Source organism: Crinia signifera, chromosome 1, assembly GCF_055691185.1.
Source record: "Crinia signifera chromosome 1, ASM5569118v1, whole genome shotgun sequence".
NCBI lineage: Eukaryota > Metazoa > Chordata > Amphibia > Anura > Myobatrachidae > Crinia > Crinia signifera.
The window spans coordinates 449,487,351-449,499,430 of record NC_139217.1 but is presented as its reverse complement, the minus strand read 5'-3'; the positions used below and the strand labels follow the sequence as shown (position 1 = coordinate 449,499,430).

Here is a 12,080-nt window from a genome sequence, read left to right as displayed (position 1 = left end):
GCAGGGGGGAAACAGCCAGGCACCGGCGTGAGTCACGTCACGTGACCGCACTTGTCTTTGCTGTTATACATAGAGGCAGGAGGCGGACTTTTTAGGAGTCGGAATCGGACATACATACATACACCCTGCCGCTATCATATATACATACACCCTGTCCCTGACGCTCTCATATATACATACACCCTGTCCCTGCCACTTTCATACATACATGCATACATACACACTGCCGCTCTCATACATACATACATACATACATGGTCCCTGCCGCTCTCATATATACATACACCCTGCCCCTCTCATAGATACATACACCCTGTCCCTGCCACTCTCATACATACATACATGCATGCATACATACACCCTGCCACTCTCATACATACATGCATGCATACATACACCCTGCCGCTCTCATACGTACATACATACACCCTGGCCCTGCCACTCATACCACCACTTTATACATACATACACTGCTGCTCACATACATACACTGATGGTCTCATATATACAATATAGTAATCCCCACCCCACTTACCAGGGGTGGTGACTTCAATCAGCCACTACTCCAGGGCGGGCCTCAGTTTGCTTCTTCTTCTGATGGGGCACTGGTACTGCTCCCAATCCTGCAAGCTCCCGGCTCCATAGTCCCGCTGGTTTGTTCGCCGGGTCGGTGGTCTTGCTGCGGGGGGCGCCAGTAGCACCTGCACACAGGAACCTGCGACCCTGCGTTCAGTTCCAGCCAAGCACACCCCCTCCCGCCCGCTGTTATCTCTCCAAGCCCTGCCTCCTCGAGTCCTCTCCAGGACCATGTATAAAATAAAATCCACATATAATCTAAACATATGAGTCGCCGACCCAGTTCCCCCTGCTGCAAGATGTGGCCCCGCCTCCTCCCGCCCGCTGTTCTCCGAGTCCCGGGGAACAGAGGGTGGGAGGAGGCGGGCCCACATACAGTAGCAGCCGGGCACCGATCGGGGACCGGACTCATGTTTTTATTTTAGACAATGTGGTCGTGTTGGTGTACCATGAAGAGGACTCGACGATGAGGTGGGGCAGCGCCGCACGGAGAGAGCCTCTCAGGCGGGCGGGAGGAGGCTCTGGGAATGAATCTCGACTCGTTTCCGACTGCAGCCACCAGTGACAGTCGGAGGAGGCGGGGCCACACAGGGACTGGGCTGAGCCTGCCAGTGACGCCGCCTGCCGCTGAGCGCTGTCAGCCTGAGGTGAGCTGTACATCTTTCGGCCTCACTACTGTCGGCCTCCCGGGAAAGTTCCCGGTCGATATAATGGCCAATCCGCCCCTGGCTGCGGGTGGCTATCAGGCAGACAGTGAAGGCGAGGGGCCGGGCTGGCAGCTTTAGCAGCAGAGCAGGGAGAGTGCGCCTTCTCACCATGGCGCCTCCCTGCTTTGCAGGAGCTGCTGAGCGGCCAGCGCCGGCCCTGTTTTTAGCCATAATCGGAGGAGGATGCTCCTGCGACCAGCGACCATGAAGGGCTGGCTGCGGGAGCGCACTCCTAGCTCCTAGCAATTACCACAGATTAACTGTTGGGGGCCCTTGAGGACTGAGGTTGTGAACCGCTGCTGTAAGTTAAGGCTGTTTTCCTTGTTATCTAAATGATTGTACTAAAAAATATAAACCCCTAAAAACAGCATTTTCATATAGAAGTGATTATGGTAAAATGTCATATTCAGTAGTTACTGTACATGTGTTTCCACTGCTACATTGTTACAATACAGTATATATGTAATCATTCCAAAATGGTCATAGTCATATAAGTGTACTCTTGTTGGGTGGTGGGTGCCTTATACCAGTTAAATGCCCGTCAAACTGACGGCTTCTGCAATGTACTTTCACTTTGTGCTGTGACAGTTTTTACTTTCACTTTTAGCGATGACAGTTTTTAGCCCACAAACTCTCCACCCAACCATCAGTCCCTATCTGCTCCTACCTCCAATCTCTGGGGTCGATCCTATTGGGTGAGGATGATTCGTGAGTGCAGGCTGAATTAGCTTAAAAGTGATCGCACCTCCATAGGGGGGGGCAAGAAATTTTATTTGAATTCGGCCAAGCGAAAGGTGCGAAATCTGGTGCCATTTCCGGCATTTAAACGCATGAAAGTCGCCCCAAATGGCACCTTGCATCCTTCAGAACTAATAGGATCGACACCTCTGTCTTCACAGCGCCCTCTCTACATATTCAGCAAGTTTGAGACAGATCAGTGCCCTGCAAAAATAGCTTTCACTTTCTTTTATGACATCTTTTAGCACAAAAAGGAGTAGTTTGGTCTGTTGAGTGGCCTCTAGTGGTCACTAGCGGAAATTCACCTCATATATTATATATATCTCCTATATATTTGGCTACATCTGTCACTCAAAGTGGGTGTCTGTGTCTATAACGCTCTGTTCCTGGACTTTCCTCTTAATGTGTGATTGCCTTCATCTGTGCTGAACACCTTTCTGAGAAATTAACCTGTTTAAAACAGGTGATGGCAATCATACATTAAGGGGAAGTCTAGAAAGAGAGCATTGTGTCCCTCCTGGAGAGGGTCATGTTGGGAGGTATGTGACAGAGAACCAGCCCAGTGAGCCCACAGACAGTGCCAGACACCCACTGCCTTCCCATGTTGCCCAGCACTGCTACTCCACAGCCACCAGGTGAGCGCCCCCCTCCCGCGATTTGCGGCAAACCCCCCCCCGCGCACCCCCCCCCGCGATTCGCGGCAAAAACACCCGCTCCCCCGCGACCCCCCCTACCGCGATTCGCAGCAAAAACACCCCCGCGACCCCCCCCCTCCTGCGATTCGCTGCAAAAAGAACCCCCCCACGACCCCTCCCGCAATTCGCGGCATAACCACCACCCCGCGACCCCCCCCTCCCGCGAATCGCGGCAAACCCTCCCCCGTGACCCCCCCCCCCGATTCGCGGAAAAAACACCCCCCGCGACCTCCCTCCCGCGATTCGCGGCAAAAAGAACCCCCCCGCGACCCCCCCTTGTACGATTGGCGGCACCCCCCCCGCAATTCGCAGCAGCCCCAGGATTAAATGGCACAAGCAAAACACTGACATGGCTATGGTCGACAATGAAAAAGGTTGACATGAGTTTTTGAAGATTTATTTTTAATTTTTTTAATTTTTTCATATTCATTGTCATGTGTCGACATGGACACCAATGAAGTGGCACACTTATGTCAACATTTACATGTGTTGACCTTTCTGTGTTGATTTTTTCTTGTGGCGATTCGCGTCACACCCCCCGCAACCCCCCCTCCCGCGATTCGCGGCACCCCCTGTGACCCCCCACCTCCCGCAATTCGCGGCAACCCCCCACCGGAACCCCTGTGAACCCCGCCCTCCCGCGATTCGCGGCACCCACCCCCGCGAGCCCCCCTCCCGCAATTCGCGGCACCCCCCCCCCCCCCGTGATTCGCGGCAGCTCCAGAATTAAATTGCACATGGAAAACACTGACATGGCTATGGTCGACAATGAAAAAGGTTGACATGAGTTTTTGAAGTTTTTTTGTCATTTTTTGAATATTTTCATATTCATTCTCATGTGTCGACATGGACACCAATGAAGTGCCACACTTATGTCAACATTTACATGTGTTGACCTTTCTGTGTTGATTTTTTTCTTGTGGCGATTCGCGTCACCCCCCCCCGCAACCCCCCCTCCGGCGATTCGCGGCACCCCAGCACCCCCCTGCGACCCCCCCCCCTCCCGCAAGTCGCGGCAACCCCCCACCGGAACCCCCATGAACCCTGCTCTCCCGCGATTCGCGGCACCCACCCCCCGCAACCCCCCCCCTCCCGCAAATCGCGGCACCCCCCGCGATTCGCGGCAGCCCCAGGATTAAATGGCACATGCAAAACACTGGCACGGCTATGGTCGACAATGAAAAAGGTTGACATGGGTTTTTGAAGATTTATTTCATTTTTTTAATGTTTTCATATTCATTGTCATGTGTCAACATGGACACCAATGAAGTGGCACACTTATGTCAACATTTACATGTGTTGACCTTTCTGTGTTGATTTTTTCTTGTGGCGATTCGCGTCACACCCCCCCCGCACCCCCCCCCCCCGCAATTCGCGGCACCCCCCGTGACCCCCCACCTCCCGCAATTCGCGGCAACCCCCCACCGGAACCCCTGTGAACCCCGCCCTCCCGCGATTCGCGGCACCCAACCCCGCGACCCCCCCCTCCCGCAATTCGCGGCACCCCCCGTGATTCGCGGCAGCTCCAGAATTAAATTGCACATGGAAAACACTGACATGGCTATGGTCGACAATGAAAAAGGTTGACATGAGTTTTTGAAGTTTTTTTTTTCATTTTTTGAATGTTTTCATATTCATTCTCATGTGTCGACATGGACACCAATGAAGTGCCACACTTATGTCAACATTTACATGTGTTGACCTTTCTGTGTTGATTTTTTCTTGTGGCGATTCGCGTCACACCCCCCCCACCCCCCCGCAACCCCCACTCCCGCGATTCACGGCACACACACACCCCCCCGCGATTCTCGGCACCCCACCCCGTGACCCCCCCTCCCGTGATTCACGGCACATCCCCGCGACCCCCCCTACCATGATTCGCCGCAACCCCCGCCCCCGTAACCCCCCTCCCGCGATTTGCGGCAACCCACCCCGCGACCCCCCTCCCGCGATTCTCTGCAATCCCTCCCCTCCCGCGATTCGCAGCATCCACCCCCCCCACAACCCCCCCTCCTGCAATTCGCGGCACCCCCCGCGACCCCCCCCTCCTGCAATTCGCGGCACCCTCCGCGACCCCCCCTCCCGCGATTCGCGGACACCTAAGTTGCAATACAGGGCATCTTTCATTCAATTCTAACCATATTTCTCATATACAAACGTTCACAAATTAAGGGGGCGCAGCCCCTTACGACGGTGTGAAGAGCGCCCGTAGGGCACGATGAATCACCTAGTATATATATATATATATGTATGTATAATAGATGGAGGTGACTTTGTAAGTTCCCATTAATTGTGTTTGTTGATTTGCTTGATGCAGAACCACCGGATGAACCCAATAACTTTTCCTGTATAACACATGATCTGAAAACCTTAAATTGCACCTGGAACCCTGGAAACATATACAACTTCTATAGGACTCTTACTGTACAATACACACTGCACGAATGGTAAGTTATACAGAATATTGAATGGAAAGTACTTTAAATATACTGGGGGAAATGTACAAAGGAAAATACGCCTATTTTAGTTATATCCGTATGCAAATGCGACTGCTTACACGTATTTTCGCCATTTACTATGCCGAAAATATGTGAATTCGTATTCATGGCACATTCGTATTTACGAACATGAATCTATACGCCATCGAATGAAAACAACTAGGAATCACCATTAGAATGATTTACTGAGCGGCCGTATGCAATATATGGCCGCTAATTAGCGGGATACAGCCGCTAATTGCCAGGAAAATCCGCCTGGAAAATACGAAACTCATTTTCCAGGCGTATTTGGCAGAAGCCTGCACGGAAATAGGGGTCTCTGGATTTTTAAAACCAGCACCAGGCTCAAGGAACGGTCCTGGTTCCCAAAATATAAAAATGTTCTTTCCTCGTCAGACTTAAGTAGTTTCATTTCAACATTTGAGGCTTTGCTGCATTAAGCATTGACTGGAATTTTCAATGAATATACAAAGTATTTTCTCCCCTGGGCAGCTTAACTTTGCTATCTCGTGTACAGCATTACTCAGCATAAAACATTGCTGAGATGTCACAGGAACAGGTGATAGAGAAACGTTATGTGGCTTCAAGCTGCCCTCTGGTGACTGAATTTGGAACTGCATGCCCAGTGCCTCAGATTACAGAGCAAATTCAGGCACGCTCGGTGCGGGACAAATTCGCTCCCCTGTCCAATGAATGTGTGCATGTCAGCGGTGTAACTATAGCACCGCAGCCCCCGCCACCGGGGGGGGGGGGGGCGCCGGGGGCTGCGGTGCTATAGTTACACCCCCCCCCCCCCCCCAATACCCCGCAGACTTACCTATCTCGCTGGTCCCGGCGGCTCCGTTCTTCTGCTGAGGACCACCACAAAATGGCCGCCCCCATATAGCACACAGTTCTCTGAAACTGTCTGCTGAATGGGGGTGGCCATTTTGTGGTGGTCCTCAGCAGAAGAACGGATCCGCCGGGACCAGCGAGATAGGTAAGTAGGTAAGGCTGCGGGGGATTGGGGGGGGGGGGTTTGCATGGGCTGCGGCGGGGTGCTTGCAGGGCGGCGGTGGGGGGGGGGTGCTTGGCAGGGCGGCAGCGGGGGGGGGGGGGGGTGCCCAAAACGTAGCTACGCCACTGTTGCATGTTCAACGTCCCTAAAGGGATGAGTTGATCACACTAGTTCAGACTGACTTTTATTAGTGAAGAGGGAAAAATCTCCAGTGCGGCCACACGCGAACGGATGCCTATGCAAGCGCATTCTTCTGTTAAGAAAGTCTCAAAAACTAGAAAGCTGGCCATACACTTATGCGATTTAGCCCAATTTCACCCAACTAAGATGCATTGGGCCGAGAAATCGGGAAAATCGCTTGTGTTTTAGATCTGATCCAGTGCTCGGTCCTGCAGCGGTAGCATCAGCAACAACTTTCTCCTCATACAAAGTACTGTGTCACTGCCTGTTATGTGACTGCCCCCCCCCCCCCCCCCACCTCGCTGGGCCCCTTCAACAGGTCTGGGCCCAGGTAAATAGTACTCTCTCGCCATCACTGAATCCTATACATCTGATACCCCTTTCAGACCGCACTTATTACCGGGTAAATTGCCGGGTTTTTACCATTTCAAATCGGTAATATGTGCGGTGTGAAAGGTCCGTTTTGAATTTACCGGTATTCAGGCCTGATTATTATTGTGGGAATTTGCCGATGAGCCGTCAGGTCTGAATTAGGCCAAATATAGTGGCTCTCAGACAAGTCTGCAGATTTTAGTTTCATTCATTTCTGAAATGATCTCTTCCTGTGTCTGTAACTAGTATCAAGAATTTAAAAATTGTACGAATGAAAAAGTGTCAGCACTCTGTAACCCTGGGGACCGTCCGAAAAACACTGGCTAATATTATTCTGTGTATATGTCATCATATAGTAATGGAGATTTGATATTTTATATTTCTTTTTGTCCAAGGTTGTCTGACAAATCCTCTTCATGCCCCAGAATTGAGTGTACGTGGCCCGTGGTCCAGAACCAGCCGATCTATAATTTCACACTGACCGCTGAAAACGTAATGGGAGGAAGAAGTATTCACGCCGTTGTGAATCTTACAGAGAGAAGTATGATATAGGCTACACTGATCACTGGCCAACATTATCCTGTGCCTGTTACTCCAGATATTGTACTCAGATACTGTACTCCTTGGAGGAAATTCAATTGTTTTGCGCGGCCCACAGCTCCCATCCAGCCTACTCTAATTTGCCCCATCGCCCACAACTAAAAATGTCACCTTAGATAGGAGATCGGGCAAAAGAGGGTATGAAAAACAATCGAATTTCACTCTTTGGGGTAGATGGGAGATATACTGAAGATAGAATGTTGCCCATAGCAACCAACCAAATTCTTTCTATTATCTTCACCAATTCAAAAACTTTCTGCTAACTCTTTTTGCTACAGTATATGTTAATATTAGTGACCCATCCCAGCTTTGCATGGGAGCAATTGTGAAATTACCTGTACTACAATCCAGTGGTGTAACTAGAATTTTTTTCTCCCCCCAGCCAAAAAAGGTTATAGGATCCCCCCCCCCCCCCCCACACACACACACACAAAATAAAATGTGCACATAACTATGGCGTACCCATTCCAAAAAGGGCCACATGGTTCTTATCTGCTGTCACATTCTATGTTTCTAAAGGGGTAAAGGTACAAATGGATAGTGGAATGATAGTTGCACATGAGGAGGCATGGGGCAGATACACTCATGGGAATGGGGGCAGAGGCACTCTTAGGCCCTTATTCTGGTTGGTGCGGTAATATCCGCGTGCGTTCGTGCCGCCGATGTTTTGTGTCTGCGCATGTGCGAGCGGGGCGTACGGCCAAATCCCGCATGAAATGTGTACACTACGAACAGGGGGTGGAGAGGGGCGTGAAGGGCTATTTGGGCTCATTACCATATGCATACGCCCCGCGTTTCATGGGCGTTCCCATGCAAACGCTGGGCGTACGTATGGTAATGCGGCCGTGACGCACGTGTAGGGGGCGGACATATGACATCGCCGGATGTCAGCTGCCCGCCCAGATCCCTGCTTTTGCACGGAAAAATGTCCGTGTGGTCTGAGGTTACGGGAGCTGGTGGAGCACTCGGTCCTGCATTCGATGGTCTGCGAGCATCGAATGATGGGGGGAGGTTCCCTGAGATGGAGGAGGCGTATTCCATGAAAAATACACATGCGGTCCGTTCGGCCAGCTTCTTACCGCATACGGACAGAGTTGGCGATCCGCATGGAAGGCGGGGTTTCGCACGCACGGTCCTGGCCGCATATTCGGATCCGGCCGCACCGATCAGAATAAGGGCCTTAGTGAGGCAAGGGGGAGAGGTACATATGGGGGGGGATGATAGGTGCACATGGGGAAGTAGAAGGCAGAGACACTTATTGGGAGGGGGGGGTCAGAGGCACACTTATATTGAGGCAAGGGGCAAAGGCGATCATGGGAAAAACTTGCCTATATTACAGATGACTCATACAAGCAGGTGAAGGAGGAGCAGTAAGGAGAGGTAGTGGTGGGAATGTATGTGAAGGATAAGCTGTGTTGTCTCCTGAAACCATCTGGGAGCACAGCTAGTGCAGTACCACTCTTGGCCATTGTGGGCACTGTAGAACACTACCATTCTTCTCTTACTGAAACTGGTCAAAAGGTCAACAGGGTCAAAAGTCAACCTACAATTGGCTGACACTTTCCTTTAAACACAACTAACCCTAGACCCAAACCTCCTCTTAGTGCCGAACTCCAGAACATCCTGACAGTTGGAATCCCGGGCCGTTTTCGGTCGGCTCGCCTGCCAGCTCGACAGATGGAATTCAATGTTTCCCGCCCGTCGAGTGGCGAAAAGTGGGCGCGTCGGCCGTTTCTGACAAAACAGACCCATGAAAAAGCAGAGTGTCCAAGAGATCAGCATCCGCTGAACGCCAAATCAGTGCACAGCGCAGGAACCGTACAGGGATTATTTAGGAGATTTCCAAAACAGAACGTAGAATAAAAATGACATAACAATGACAATGCAATGTCCTCGTTGCGTTATTATTAATGGAATGACAGTGCAGCGCGTGACTCATAGAGATGGTATTTAGATGTGAACAGGGCAGTTATGTTGTTTGGTTGTGCAGCAGACCGGCAAACCCTTCAGCAATGAATCAGAACGAAGAGTACTCTCAGTTTCCTGCTGGGCGGTTTGTGGTGTAGGAAACAAGCCCAGAGGAAACGGATTATTACCCTGTTTATTAAACAAACCCACTCATATAAATTCATGTTTGTATAGAGATGAGTGTACAGCACTGGGAGTAGCTAACGGTATCAAGCTTCATTCTCTTTCCCTTTCTCTTCCTAAACAGCTGCAGTTCTTCATTAAATACAATGTAACAGTAATTTTACTACGAAATAGTTGTTGGTGTGGTATGACGCTCAGTCGGGAATTAGTCCGACATCGGAATCCCAACTGCCGTGACTCCAATATGGGGGGGGGGGCAACACTAGAAGCCCCTTGTGGGCTCGCTGCGGGCTCGGTGGCTCACTGCACTCGCCAAATGTTTTGTTCTCTCTATATGAGGGTCGTGGACCCCCATAAGGGAAAAAAACCCTGTCAGTCGAAATCCTGACTGTTGGGAATTTAAGAGTTGGGATTCCGATGTCAGACTACTGACTGTCGGCATCTTGACTGTTGGAGTGTCATCCGGCACCCATAGTTGTATATGGATGCTCATCTCTTCTCCAGTATCTCTCTCTCTTTCACCAACCCTCCCGCTCTCCTGTGCATATTTTACACAGGTAGGAGGGTTCTGTTTTCATAGCTACTGTACAACATTCCAGCATGATGACATTATTTATATCAGCAGTCCATTTTATTATATAGATTCTGTTAGTGCTTTAATTAAATTTAATTAATTTAAAATACTTTACTGGGGGGGGGGGGGGGGGGGGGGTTTGATGGAATTTTGTGCAATGTAATGCCAGACATCACATCACGTCTGCCTGTGCACATTTTTGGCTGAGTTCCCCTTTACCTAGTTTCTTGAGCACCTTTATGGGGAGTGATGAAAAATAAGTGGAAATACTGGTCCGGAAGTGACTTTATCCATGATTGCCGCCTCTGTCCATACACACAGTCCCAAGTAACCAATAAAAAAGGACAAATCTATATGTCATTTTAGCTTAGTATACAAAGGCCCTTATTTAGATCTGATGGCAGTACAAATTTGTTCTCAGAATGGGAAAAACCATGTGCACTGCAGGTGGGGCAGATGTAACATGTGTAGAGAGAGTTAAATTTGGGTGGGGTGTGTTAAAACTGAAATCTAAATTGCAGTGTAAAAATAATGCAGCCAGTATTTACCCTGCACACGAACAAAATAACTCCCCCAAATCTAACTCTCTCTGTGCACACGTTACATCTGCCCCACCTGCAGTGCACATGGTTTTGCCCATTTTGAGAACAAATTTGGACTGCGATCAGATCTGAATAAGGGCCATACTGTATCCCTTTATTTTGTTTTGTCTTTTACTATTACATTTCAAAAAGTTTTGTTTTTTTGTAACAGTTCTACCACTGATGCCTTCAAATCTAGAAGCAAGACATAGAAATGCAACCGACATTATGCTGAACTGGGTCTTGAAAGCAGATTACACACCTCTTCGTTTAAATTGTCAGACGGACCTTCAGGAAAACTTGGTAATTGACGCTTTTTACAATAATAGTGGATTACGGCTGCTGTGAGAAAAAATTTTTTGTAAAAAAATCTGTAACTGATATAAAAAGGCAAAGTGGTTTATATATGTGTTTTATGCCACAAAGCAGGATCAGAATGCATCACAGGAATCCATCACTGGTGCGGACTTGGCAACACAGGCGCATAATCAGTATTGTGCTTTGTAGAACAACAATCTTATTATTGCTGTTCATTTATAGAGAACCAAACCTGTCGCTGTACAGAGAATATGTAATAATCATTCACATGAATCCTCACATACAATATTTACATCAAAAGCCATTAGCCCTACTTGTATATGCTTGGAATATGGAAGGAAACTAGGACACCTGGAGGTAACTTAGAAAAATGTGAGAATATATAAACTGCACTAGAGTGCTGTGAGGCGGCAGTGCTCAGCATTGCGACACCTCTAATAGTTACCCAGGGTTGCCGACCCTCCCGGAATTTCCGGGAGTCTCCCGAAAATCGGGTCCCCCTCCCAGCCCCCCGGAAGGGTGGGCAACCCTCCCGGATTCAGGGGGGACCCCCTCTGTCCCCCGGATCGCGGCATTAAAATGCCGCAATTCTCGGGTCTCAGAGGAGGGGGCGGAGCTAAAATGACACAAGCGCGTCATTTTAGCCCCGCCCCCTCCACGGAGATCCGTAAAATTTACTGGTTTAGCATTATGGGCGAGGCTTAGTGATGTCATGCTTAAGCCCCGCCCCCTGAGCAGCTGCTGAAACTCTCCTCTCCGGGCTTCTCCCGGAGAGGAGAATAACAAGTCGGCAACCCTGTAGTTACCTGTTTAATAGCAGCTGAGTTCCCACCAAGTAACCTAGGCCCTTGCCCTTGGATGGGCCCCAGAAAACCTGGCCCTCACACAAGGTGACCCCATTCCCAGAGGTGCCCGCCCTCAGAGAACAACCGGAGCCATGCCAGCTGCCATTGCATTTCCCCCCGCCTGCTCAGGCTTCCGGCGGATGTGTCCGTTTGTCCACCCCCGCCCACTCACTCACCCGGCTGCAACTCTCCCTGCCCAGGCACAAGTCTGACCGTCCCCGCTTAGGGATGGCCATCGTCCATCGATGATTCAAAATCATTGATCAGTTATGGCCGATGTAGAATAGTTTTGCCATCGATGGGGGAGA

General features: G+C 50.1%; 1 protein-coding gene across 2 annotated transcripts in view; it reads left to right on the top strand.

Moving 5' to 3' along the window:
• OSMR (oncostatin M receptor) overlaps window positions 1-12,080 on the top strand; it is a 104,140-nt gene that overhangs the window by 28,814 nt on the left and 63,246 nt on the right. For both annotated transcript variants that reach the window (XM_083154495.1, XM_083154511.1), the window contains 3 exons: window positions 5,034-5,163; window positions 7,159-7,304; window positions 10,782-10,912. In XM_083154495.1, coding sequence (XP_083010621.1) covers window positions 5,034-5,163; window positions 7,159-7,304; window positions 10,782-10,912 — 407 coding nt within the window. The remainder of the gene's footprint in view (window positions 1-5,033; window positions 5,164-7,158; window positions 7,305-10,781; window positions 10,913-12,080) is intronic.